The sequence below is a fragment of the Arvicola amphibius genome, chromosome 3 (assembly GCF_903992535.2).
Source record: "Arvicola amphibius chromosome 3, mArvAmp1.2, whole genome shotgun sequence".
In the NCBI taxonomy this organism is placed as follows: Eukaryota; Metazoa; Chordata; class Mammalia; order Rodentia; family Cricetidae; genus Arvicola; species Arvicola amphibius.
This window is the reverse complement of record NC_052049.1, coordinates 33889203-33902536: the sequence shown is the minus strand read 5'-3', so window position 1 is coordinate 33902536 and position 13334 is coordinate 33889203. Positions and strand designations below refer to the sequence as shown.

The 13334-nt window shown below is 41.3% G+C and overlaps 1 protein-coding gene across 1 annotated transcript in view; it reads right to left on the bottom strand.

The window, feature by feature from the left end:
* Positions 1-13334, bottom strand: part of Itga2 (integrin subunit alpha 2) — a 71484-nt gene that overhangs the window by 13243 nt on the left and 44907 nt on the right. Inside the window, exons 16-23 of the mRNA XM_038322064.2 lie at positions 11390-11529; positions 8641-8792; positions 7158-7268; positions 6395-6477; positions 5865-6006; positions 4187-4279; positions 3641-3717; positions 3473-3556 (exon numbers count right to left, since the gene is read on the bottom strand). Of these exons, the coding sequence (XP_038177992.2) occupies positions 3473-3556; positions 3641-3717; positions 4187-4279; positions 5865-6006; positions 6395-6477; positions 7158-7268; positions 8641-8792; positions 11390-11529 (882 nt within the window). The remainder of the gene's footprint in view (positions 1-3472; positions 3557-3640; positions 3718-4186; positions 4280-5864; positions 6007-6394; positions 6478-7157; positions 7269-8640; positions 8793-11389; positions 11530-13334) is intronic.

Genomic DNA, 13334 nt, shown 5'->3' with positions numbered 1-13334 from the left:
AAAAGTACCACATGTGAATGAATGTTAGATTCCACAGTCCAATGCACTTTTCTGTGACGAAAACAACTTCCTTTCATAGTCCTTCACTGTCTTTCTGAGCAGAGCCTACGTGTTTATCAGTTGTCAAGTTTCTAACATAGGCATAAAAGTATCGCTTTAGAACTGACAGTTGCATTGGTCTGTTACATTGGCAAGGGTGTTGGAAATGTGGACACTCCAGCTTTGGTGGTTGGATTGGCTCTGTAAGTCAAGATTTTTTTTTCACTTGCTGTGTGTCGTGCAATGATGGGAACCAGCTATTAGCTCCTGCAGTATTCATTAATCATGCCTCTCCAACAGGGCGTGCATTTGTTTTACTAATCTTTCTCCAGTGTTAGACCAACTCAAATAGTTGGCAGTGAATTAGGAGTGGATTTAATTTGTTTCCATCATTGCAGAACCACTCTTAAAATCCAAAGATTTTATTATGAGATCTTGACCACAAGATTTAGGATTTCTAACTAATGCCTGCGAGTATATAGTGTCCAACCAGAGGATTCCCCAGGAAACTGTATAGATGTGTGTGAAACTGGAGGCCTTCCATTTTTTCACTTATTCCTGGTGCCTTGAGGCTACAGTCCAACCAGGGCAGCTTCTGTGCATTGTGTGGAGTGAGAAGGACCTGATAGCAGAGTAGGATTCTGAGAAGCGTGATGCATATCTCTCTATACATCCCAGGGGAAAGTTTATCTAAATTATAGGATGTTTAGTTCATTTACCAGAAGAATGGACTAGACATTTTCTGAGACAGAATGTTTTCTATCCTCAGGGCACCCTGTCTCTTTCTGTTTTATCTTTCTGTACCTCTCTCTCTCTCTCTCTCTCTCTCTCTCTCTCTCTCTCTCTCTCCTCTTCCTCTCTCTCTCTCTCTCTCTCTCTCTCTCTCTCTCTCTCTCTCTCTCTCTCTCTCTCTCTCTCTCTCTCTCTGTCCCTGTCTCTCTCAGTCTCTTAAGAAAGTTCTTCCAAAATTTCAAAAGGAAAATCTGTTATGGGGGAGTTGAATATATGTGGCAGTTGTCAAGGTTTTATGTGTATGAGGGGAAACAATGGTGTGTCAGCCTTGTATGGAAAATGGGAAAACTGACTAGGAATTGAAATAGAAAACCCAGCTACGTGTGCATGAGTTATCCTGTTTGCCTTCCAGATGTTTATGTAAGCCCCTAAACACAGCCAACTCCTAAATTGATTGATAGGGTCTGCTTTTTGTATTTTAAGGAGATCTGACACTTTTCTATTTTTTACATAAGTTTTCTCTAGAGTACTTAAGGGTTACAGCAGCAGCAATCTACATCCAGGCGGATCCAGTTAAAAAATAATTCTATTTACATTTATTACACACGTAGAACATGACGGCATATTAAACAATATTAAGTGGCTACTAAGGGACGTGATGAGTAGGTGGGACTTTTCTCAAATATTTACAGAATGTTAAAGCCTTTCTTTAATATTGTTTTTGATGGTTACACAAGCAAAAATGTGAATCAACTTAGTATCTCATGACTGCTGAGGTGGCTGCACGAATTATGATTTGTCCAGAAATAGAATAAATTAGATATGTATGTCCTTCTATGAAAACCACATAAAGATATGAAAGAATGTTTTAGTATTCCCCCTTTAGTAGGTAAATTGTTGGTGTGTGTATGTGTGTGTGTGTGTGTGTGTGTGTGTGTGTGTGTAACCTTATACATAAAATAACTGTTTGAACTGAAGATATTCCAAAACAGTCTTCTTAGTCATTTGTGGGGACTGTCATCAAAGTGTTGAAGAATGATAATCTCACTTTTCATTTTGTGTCTTATTGTGATGTTTGCATTTTCCAAATACATTCATGTCATTCTTTAAAGAAGAGAATCATGTGGGGGAACCATCTGATGGTAGGATCAGGAGTCATGTCTTTAAAATTCTCCGTAACAAAATTTTTTTTTACCATATACTTTAATATTTTAAGACATGGACTCTAATACTAGAATGCATTAGAATAAAAAATTACAATCACATAAAATACATGGCTAAGATGTTAGTAAAAGTAAAGTCCTATTTTAATCCCATATTTATTCCATGTGAACATTCCAGAAAAAAATAGACTCTCACTAAATGGGTCTAAGAAAATACAGAATTGTAGCTGGGCGGTGGTGGCGCACGCCTTTAATCCCAGCACTCGGGAGGCAGAGGCAGGCGGATCTATGAGTTCGAGGCCAGCCTGGTCTACAAGAGCTAGATCCAGGACAGGCTCTAGAAACTACAGGGAAACCCTGTCTCGAAAAACAAAAAAAACAAAACAAAAAAAAAATACAGAATTGTTTGCATTAGAAGGAGAACGTTCAGGTGACGTGGCAATACACATCACCATAGCTTTGTCACCAATTCTTTTATCCAAGAGAGATGTTTTTTTTTTGGAAACTCGAGTTACTGATACACTTATCAGGCTGGATAACCTGGGCTACGCATCCTTTCTGTGGGTGCCTTTGAGACTCACTGGATACAGATGTGTTCTTTTTCTCTTTACTTATGTGTCTCAAGCTTCCAACAGGGTGGCACGAGCTCCTTGTCAATTTTGTTTTGTGATTTATTGATCAGCTGCGTGCTCCATACTTTCATGGACAAGGCTGGCAAGGCAGGCGTTGGAGAATGTGGTTGCCCATATACTTCCTGGGAAATGTTTTCAGGGGTCTTAGTTCAGAGAGTGAGTTTATCCCATAACACCTGGAGGATTTGTGTGTTACCCATTTCCTAAGACACCTGCCTTTTGGGACAATTCAAGCTAACTGGTGTTGGCTGGTAACATTTTAACCACTGTCCTCAGCTTGACCTGCCTTGGAAGGCAGAAAAGGAAAGAGGAAAGAAAAAGGAATAAAGCTTTGCTTCATGGATGACTTCTTTTGGAAAATCCCTCATTTCCTCGTGATTGGAAGAAAACCATCAGCAGTCATGTCTGGGGTTTTCCATAAAGAAGCTAGTCTTGGTGTAGTTTCCATATGGGCTTATTGAGCCTGAGACTCCATTTCTTACTTGTTGTGCCCCCTCAATGTGCAAAACATGATGCTAAGGACTTCCATGACCAAAAACAAGTACGTTATTGACATCCAGTACCATACTATGAAGGGAGCAGTGAGAAGTGTTGGTAACTCCCATGGCCTCTAAGAGTCTGTTTTTGCATCTTGGATTAGATTACAGGTATCTTCCCACCTTTAAGGGCATTGACCCATGATATGGTATGGAAACGTTTTTCTTCTGGTGCTGTTCTGAGTCAATAAACCTAAAACGTTCATGTCTTCCTGGGCATCATTTTGTCTGCATATTTCGAATCTAGTTGACAAGTAGGCACTAAATTCATGTGCTAACACTGAGCCAATTGTGGACTGTAGTCATGAGCTGAATGATCTATGTACCAGGGTGTAAAAAGCTACCCGCCTGTCTAGCAGACTTCACCTACCGGGTTAAGTGAAGTTCGGCATCATACAGAAGAGGGATCTTAAGACTGGCCAAATTGTCTGCTTCGTTTGCTTCTTGGCTCTCACTATCAAAACAAGTGTTAGAAATTACTCAAAAAGAAATTTTATAAAATTTCTTGGGCATAAGTTTATGATTGCACAAGTCTTACCTGAAGGCTTGGAAATGGATGGATGCCTGATTCTGGAGGTTTTGAAGGTTGAAGTCGAAGTTAATGGTAAAAGTCACCTATACATGACATTAAAATTTATCATCTGTGATGTTTTAGACCAGGACAAAAGTTCCCCAGCAAAGTGTGACTCTGAATTTCATGTCTTAAAATTTTAAGTTTGTAAACCACTTCTGTCCCCCTTGCTCACGTGAGAGCAGAGGTCGACTCCTATCAGATGTTCAGGCCAATTGGCCACATTTATTAAATGGTCAAGCTTTGTGGTGATCTGATATTCACTCACAGCACTGTGACCAATGTTGGTCAACATAGTCACACAAAAGCACACCGCATATTGTATGTGCACTGGGAAGAAGGTGCATGAGGAAATGCTACTTTGGCGAATGATTTAAAGAGAATAATCCCAGTGAGGGAGCCTCTTCCATATGTGGCTGGTTGTTGAGTGATGTCTATTAAGTGATGATGCCCGGTAAAGACAGTGAGTACCCTCAGGTGTGGAGAGCCAGGGTCAGATGAGGCAAGCTGTACCTGCTCATCGCTCTTTAAGGCAGGATATCCCACATCACAGGTAACAGATTTCTGCGATGAGCCCACCTGGCATGTTACTTCTGTTCCGTCGACCTGAAGAGGATCAAAGAAATGAAAATTAACTAAGTGTGTGTGTGTGTGTGTGTGTGTGTGTGTGTGTGGTGTGTGTGTGTGTGTGTGTGTGTGTGTGTGCTGTGTGTACCCTGTCAATTGTATTTTAATAAAACGCTGATTGGCCAGTAGTCAGACAGGAAGTATAGGCAAGGCAACCAGGCAGTATAGGCTAGGCAATGAGAACAGGAGAATTCTGGGAAGAGGAAAGAGGCAGTCTGCAGTCGTCACCCAGACATAGAAGATGCAGATGAGAATGCCTCACTGATGATAGGTACCAAGCCATGTGGCTAACACCAGACAAGAATAATGGGTTAATGTACCATGTAAGAACAAGCTAATAAGAAGCTTGAGCTAATAGGTCAACCAGTTTATAATTAATGTAGACTTCTGTGTGTTTCTTTGGGACTGGACTGCTGTGGAACTGGGTGGGACAGAAAACTCGGTCAACCTGTGTGTGTGTGGGGGGGGGTGTACTCACACTGAAAGGTAGACAAGGACATCTTAGCAGTGACATTGGTTTCTATTGGAATAGGTTTTTGTTCTCAAAGCCTTGAATATCTTGTATTAGCCAAGCAGTTAAACATATTATTATTGCCAACTCTAAAGAGACACTCAAGAAGCTAAAGGATTGGAAAAATGTGCACTAAGATGCAAATCAAAGTTTGTATTTCAGAAGCACAAATATCTTTAATATAACATTCAGAAGCCTTATATTTAGTAATAGTTTTTTCATAATGTTTTTGAAATACATATTTTTAAAAGAAGAAAAATACATGTTGGTGTTTGTATTCTAAATAACTAACAGATTTTGCCCCTTTTCCTCAATTCATTTTGTCTTTAATGTAAGGGCTGCTGTCTGGCACAAGCCATTTAAACATGAGGTCAGCAGCACAGGCTTGGAATTTTAAATTTATAATGTTCACATTAACTTGAAATATACAGAAACTTTTTTATATCCTTTAATCAGGCAGCCCAGTTGAAAAATAGTTTTTCCCTTTTTTTCTTATTCTCGTGTCATGGCTGGAGAACAGAGGAATCAGCAAGGGGCTCTCCTGGTTAAGTGTATTCCTGCTTTAGTGATCAGGTCAGCTCGATAGAATGCTTTTGCAGGAATGCACCATCCTGGCACCAGAAGTAGCAGCATTGCAAAGCCGGGACTACGCTGTGGGACTAAATACCACTGAGCAAGTGCATCACATCTGTCCAGCACAGGACAGGCGGCCTCCTCACAGCATAGGAGGCTGAGAAGTTATGAGCTGCCACTGCCAAGGCCTGGGGTAAAGGAAAAAGTGACCCTCGCTGCAAACAGAGCCGCCCTAGATTCGGAGCCAGACTGCATTCTCAGGAGGCTTCACTAACTGGAAGCCACAAGGTAGGACTGAGCATGCCCAGGCCGTGTCTGAGTTTTTCAGACAGACGCAGAGGTTAGAGTATCAGAGACAGAGAGTGGCAGAGAGGAAGGGGCGAAATGCTGTGTGGAGTGGTTAGTGGGCGTGTGGGGAGGCTGGGCGGCAGGAGGGATGCATATGTGTTTGTGTTGGGGAAGGGTGGGTTCCTTACATACCGGCATGGAAAAAGAAGCAAAAAACAAGTTCTCGGAAAACTCAGCCTTGATGGCAGTGTTGTAGGCACTTTCCCCTCTGTTCCCCAGTGTCACTGAAACTGTTAACCTTTTGTTCTGGTTGCTGACAATAAAGGGTTGGTTTCTGTTCAAACATGAAAAGAGAGACAGATACAAACCACTGAAGCTGAAACTACCCCACCGTCCAAAACCTTTCTTGATTCAAGAAATTCTTTGCATTTACTTGATGATTATTTAATAACAAAAGACTTTCTTCATAGTAAAATGATGCTGGACCTCATCCTTGGTAGCTTTTAATTATTAAAGAGAACTGCTTAAAGCCAGCAGTTGGTACTTCCCATTGCTTTACGCTTAGGAGAATGGTAGAAGTTGAAATTCAGTTTAAAAATGCCTTCACTATACTCTGAAAAATTCCTCTGTAGAAAAACAAACCCCAAATTTTATCTTGAAAGAAGAGATGTAATGTGCCTTTTATTTCTAAACTCCACACAGAAAGGAAAAGGGGAACATACTGAATGGCTGGCAGCTGCTGGACATCCAGGAGCAGGTCAGAGATACAGAGTCCATCGCTGCCACATTCTTTGTAGAAAGGGATCTACAACAAACAAAAGCATCATCCTCTTGGATACTCTTGGGTTGAAAACGAATTATAACAGAATGTACACAATATTATCCCGTTTGCCTACAGGCCCAAACCACAGGAAACCAAAGGTTTAGAAGCTTGTGAATAGATAGCAAAATTTTAAAGAAACAAATATGGCAAAATACAAGAGTCAAGATAATAGTTTGTGTGTTTGTTTTTATTTTGAGCCAGGGTTTTTCTGTGTAGCTCTGGCTATCCTGAAATGTGCTTTATGGATCAGACTGCCCTTGAACCCAGAGATCTGCCTGCCTCTGCCTCCTGAGTGCTGGGACGAAAGGCCTGCGCCACCATGTGTGACTTGTAATGGCTTGTTTATAGGGAGTTAAATTAAAATAGGTATAATGGAGAGAGACGAACAACTTCACAGGCATCTGAATTTTTAAGTGAGTGTTGAGTAGCTGCAGTCTGACCCATTTTATTCTTTATTTCTTTAACATTTGTTGAGCACTGGTGGTAGCTTGGCACCTCTCTTGGGGCCAGAAACAGAGTGTGGAAGAAGAAATCTCTACTTTGTGGAACTGAAATGCCCGTGAATTCTGTGCATCATTGCATTTAGACTGCATCCTTAGCACCTTTAGCAACTACGGAAGCCATTAGACAACCTCGACTTGGGAAGGGCAAGGCACACTCACGCTGAAGACTTTGACAGTGTCAGAATAGGCTTCAAGGGCAGGGCTAGTGCCAGGGTTTTCCAAACTGATGTCCACACGCAGATCCAAGGGGTTCACCACGTCAGAGGGCTTCTAAAGACGGGGGGAGGGCGATGATACATAACTTAGTCATAGGAACTTAAAAAACAAAGTCTGCAAATGTGATTATAATTAAAAGTGCCATCAGTTTCAGAGAAGAGTCTTGTTCTGATGACCAAGACTTCCTCTTTGGTTCCAATTCAGAAACCTACGGTGACTCAATTACAGCAGAAATCTGAAGCAGCAATTCTTCCTGGGATAGTAAATAATCTCATTATTCACACACAAGTAATTATAAGTATTTAGAAGCTACGTTCTATGTCAGTGCCCAGCACTTGGGTGGTCTTGCTTCTCATTCCTAGTATCTTCTTTTTTCTTTCCATGAACACTGTAATTACATGGGTAACTTGATCCCATAGTAGACAAGGTCAAGAAAGAACAGAAGCCAAATTTCTTCCCTGCTCCTTCTCCTCACTCCTTCCTGCCTGGTCTCCTCACCTACCTCTCAATGTTCTCACCCACTCCTAGCTCCCTCTCTCTCTCTCTCTCTCTCTCTCTCTCTCTCTCTCTCTGTGTGTGTGTGTGTGTGTGTGTGTGTGTGTGTTTGTGTATACAACCATGTGCAGGTGTCTTCTGTTACTGTTAAGATATTATTACACAGCTGCTGGGGGAGATGTTTCATATAGCTTATAAATAAGTTTCTGGGGACTGGAGAGATGGCTCAGTAGTTAAGAGCATTGACTGCTCTTCCAGAGGAACTGAGTTCAATTCCCAGCACCCACATGGCAGCTCACAACTGTCTAAAGATCCAGTTGCAGGGGATCTGATATTTTCATGCACATAAAATAAAGTTAAATAAACCATAAAAGTTAAAAAAAATAAGTTTTTGATTGGAAAGTTACTCCTAAGAAGCATGTTTCCTACAGGAAAGATTTCCCACGTCAATGTGAACTCTAACAATTATGACCTAACAGTAGAACAGGCGATCTTTACCACATACACTACTGTCATTTACCTAGTGCAGTGGTTCTTGATCTGTGGTTCATGACCCCTTTGGGGGTCACATAATGATTTATGATAGTAGCAAAATTATAGTTGCGAAGTAGTCATAGAATAATTTTATGGTTAGGGTCACCACAGCATGAGGAAATGTATTAAAGGGTCACAGCATTAGGAAGGTTGAGAACCACTGAGCCCCTTTAGTTGCGCACCCTAATAAAATGTAATGTCCCTAACACATATAAAGTCAGAATGTGACCATAAGTATTAGCATAACAGAAATGTGTTTCTTATCCACAGAGCTAGACAGGAAATGTAGCCATTAGAAAGGCAAGCATCTTCTAATGCATAACTCCCATTTTAAACTTCCTGGATTGATTAGTCGTTTGGAAGAAAGGGGTGGAGAGAGGTAACCCTGAGGTCCCACCTGTATGCTAATGTCGTATTCAGAACAGCTCTGTGCTTGGGATACGACCATATTTTTCTGCAGGAATCGTTCACTGTTTTCTCTAAATGCCCCCCTGGAGGTCACTCTGGACGAATATCCGTCTGCATCAAGAGTCATGTTGTACAGGATGGCTATGATAAAATCACAAAGAAATACGTCAAGTGAGCGCTGAAGACAAAGCAAGGCTGTTGCCTTGCTCTATTGGACAAAGCCTGATATCGAGAAAACGCAGAGACGGCATGACATTTGTAGTTTCATGTGATTCTGTCTACGTGAATACAGAGCAAAACCAAAAACGAGCCGGAGAAATACAGCTTGCAGCAACGGAAAACAACAACAGCTGCACTTGCCCCAGGAAATCTATTGGATCAACCTGGAGAACGGATCCCTTTCCTGTGTTTCAGCTTCATTTACCATAGCATGGGGCACACACAGGGAAGAAGCTGTGGTTACGGAATGCCTCCAGTTGAACACACCCTCATATGCTACCCACTCTCCAATAAACCTGGACACTGGATAGTCTGATGCTACTGTTGAGAGAGCAAGCTCGATGAAATGGGGCAGAATAATTGGCATGGGTTCACCCAGCTGAGACAAGGTCAGAGCTAAGATCTGAGCAATTTTGAAATGGAAGTTCATGTTCTTTCTATTCCCACGCCATTGCAGGGACTAACTGTTATTATAAGAAGTAACTGTGATCACATAAAAGAGCAGATACAGTGTCTGATGTGTTCTACTAGATGCTTGCGTGGAGAAAGACAAGCAACATGGCTGGTCCAAGGTTTGAGCCAGGTATTCTTAGACTGAACAGTAATCCTACAGTGCATGGCCTCCTTGACTTTGAGCACTTTGTCTACCATCTTTGGTTCGCTGTTTCTCTGGCAATTAGAAATTATTAATATCAACTCAGCGAAGTAGAAACTAAAAACAGCTGTGTGATAAAAATGATGACCATAACCAAAGTCTAAATAGTCAGACCAGCGTCCTTTAAGAAAGCCCACGGGCCACACACCAGAATTTCAGCTGGGTACAGCAGCTGTCTTATTTAGACTTACTTTATCAGATTTATTCAATATTTTAAAGTTGAGTGTACTTCCTAAGACGATATATCTATGTTACCTTTAATATCCCCAATAAAGAAACTTGAGGAATCTTTGTGCTTCAATGACTTAAAGAGACCAATAAAAATGTTGGAAATATGAAAGAATTAAATGGGAAGACTAAAAGTAAATGATAAAAAATATGGAAATGAAAAACTAGTAACAGAGTCTAGGTAACTGTCAAAAGGACAAAGTTGGCAAACTTCATGTACTTTTTAATAAAGGAGCTTGATAAAATAAAGGCGTGGTTTCATAGGACATGCAGGTTTAAAGATGGGATTTTGTTCCTGTGCACTGTTATTGCCAAACGACAGACTGAAAAATTATGACCAGCTTGTCAGTGTAGACCTGAACACAACAAGATAAAAGAGTCAAAGGTAAGAGTTCCCAGTGCCAAGGAAAGGCCCAAACCCTCACCAGCCAATCAGTGAGAAGGGACTTCTCTGCAAGTACAGGTTTATCAGTATGTGCCAGCATAAATGTGGAAGACGCATAAGGCATATACATGCTTTAGAGCCAAGGTACCTGGGCAGCCAGCCATGTGTGTCAGAGAACACATTTTCCATTTTAATCTTTTGAGCAGACTAAAAATGTTTATATGGTGGCAGTTTTCAGCTTAATCATGATGGCTACTCAGACGGATGTGCGCTCCAAGGCTGGCCTATGAGGCACACCACTCAAAGGTGGGTCAGTGTTTGAACACCTGAGAGTCAGGGAGCCCCGAAGCTATGCCACTTGTGAATCTTACTTTGGCTTCTCTCTTTAGTCATGTATTTCTTGGTCCTAATCATGACAAACTACTGACCTGATGGTTTTCAGCCTTTAAGTTAGTTTACTTGTAGTTTCATTAAGTGCCACTGGGAACTAAGAGTTCCGAAATAAAGAGCCAGGGTCTGATGGAGGAGGGATTAGAATCCATAGATTAGCAAGGGAAAACAGGCAGCTTTTAATGAGATGTTATTTTGCTTGCTGTCTGTGGAGGATGCTGAGATAACAGAGGTAGTTGTTTGGTTGGGAATGGCGTCAAAGAGGATGCAACACCTCAACCAGGTGTTGAGAGATGACGTGTCTCTGTAGGAGAGCCAGGATGAGAGTTCCTGCTGACATTTGCTCACAGTCCTGCCTGTGCTTTCTCCGTCCCGATGAGACACACTGCAGACTCATGCTATAGAAATGGTAAAGCTATGGGTACCAGTTGGATATTCCTTTCTCTTTCTCCTCTTCACGGATAGCAGGAATAATACTCAGTGCTTTTATTAAACACACCTATGTAGGCAACGGCATAGGCAGTAGGTGGCTCACTCATTTAGAACTCGCCATAGCTCAATGAAATTCGTGTGTGCTGAGGATCTCCAGAAGTGATACGTGTGTCGGAGAGACCCAGGCAGAGCCCATGATTACGCCATAGTGATTACAGTCTTCTGTAGCAGAATGCCACCAGCTGGAGCTGAGCAAGGATGCTCCAAACAAACCTCCCACACCTAATGAGCCACTCTTAGGTACTGAATGCATGGCAATTTAAGTATGTCCAGTAAAGATCCTAATTTCTTCTGGTCTGCAGGCCAAGACCTCTAGCTAAAGCTGTGGAGGCAAAGCTATACCTGTCAGGTTATTTCAGGACCACTCACCCACTTGATGGTTTTGCCCAGTAGGTTTAAACGTTGCTCTGAAGCAGAGTTTGAGGGTTATCTTAGCATCCTTGTTGAGCAAAGTGATTTTGTCCGGAGTGAAAGAGGCTTCTATAGCCACATCAGCAATGCTTTGGGACCTGAAAGACATAAGTGGAAACACATGCACCTCTCTGCCCAGCATACCAGCATACACATGAACTTCTCATAGAGGACCCAGGGCCAGTATTGTTGAACTTTTCTCTCCACTGCCTTAGACCTTAAGTAACTTTTCCTATTTGAAAGCAGAAGATAGCAGCAGGGGTAAATGGATTTTTGTTGGTAACTGAAGCTTGCAGAATATATATTTAAATAACACTTGAATCCACACAGAATAGAAACCGGAGGAAACTGCTTTGCAAATGAAGTGTTAAGTCAGGACCCCTCTGTGTCTTCCCCGCTGAGGTGGGTGGCACTCTCGCTTCTTGAGATGGCAGGAGAGAGAGAAGGTAGAAATATGGAAGGGCCAGAGCTGATGAATATTGCCATATCCTGTGCCTTGCTGCCTCTGTGGTTAACGTCACCTGTCTCCGATGGCGGTGACTACCCTGAGGGCAGAATATGACTGAGGAGTCCATCCCTGGATGCCAGAGTGTCCTGTCTGGCCCTTCGTATACCCGAGACAGTCTTATTTGCTCCTGCAACACTGGTGTGAAGTTGAACAAATTCTAGTTCCATTTTATTAACGAAAATGGCTGAGAAACAGAGACCTGAAGGCTGATTACTTCTCTGGGTATTTATCAGTGAGGAAACAGAATCCACAGTCTGAGGCCCTCCGTTACTGGATTTTGAACTTCACCATAATGACTTCTGTGTACATTTTCCACTATGTATAGGGCAGCAAGTAATGATTAGATATATCACCTTTTGGAAAAGTACCACAAAGAGACCCAGAGAACATTTTTTTTTTTTTATTTTCAGGTATCATTGGAAAAAACCGTTTCAAAAGTTACTATGTATCTGTGATGTCTCTAAATATGCAGCCATGACGCATCTATTAAGAAATGTAACATGGCTTCAATTACAATCTAATGCTTAATTCAATTTTAGCACAGCTATTTGAGGGACCGAACATTCATTCTAATACAGATGACATTGACTTACATGTTTTTAAAAATTTACTGGACATTATTCCTAGAGTTATCCAGAAAAAGCAGTTCAGCACTTTGTAGGAATGTGACCACAGAATATTAGCTTAGCTTGACGAGTCAACTCAGCACATTTATTTGAGTCCATGTGTGTTGACTTTTCTGAATAATCAGATACACCTTTTAAAACAGAAGCTTGGTCACATCACTGACTCAACAATGTCACAGTATAAGTAAATACAAAGGCATCACATGGGAAAGCCTGCCTTGAGGCCTACACAGTGTCGTTTGCTGCCAGGTATGTGCTTTGATACATTATTTTAAATGAAGCCACATAAACTCTGTAACATTCCTCGCATGCCATTGTTTAATTATTTTAACTAACTTTATTCAGTCAATGCATTTTCTAGTTCCTCAGTCTTAAAGCTATTATTGGTTTTCCATATAATAGTTTCACTTGTCAAAAAATGCATTTTATGCTTGAAAAGCACAATTCACATGTTTACAGAGTAGCATCAAACTCAGAAATCATATAATGCCATGGACTGTGTTTTTATTCCCAATATGTCTGGACAGTAAATCACATATTTTCTACAGAGAAAAATGAATGCATGAGTATTCTTGACTGAATAACCAATTTCTTTTCAATTCCACTATCTCACTAGATCATAGACCTAAGTTTTGTGTGTATGTGTTTAGTTCTCTCTCTCTCTCTCTCTCTCTCTCTCTCTCTCTCTCTCTCTCTCTCTCTCTCTCTCTCTCTCTGTGTGTGTGTGTGTGTATGTGTGTGTGTGTATGTGTGTGTGTGTAGGGTGTAG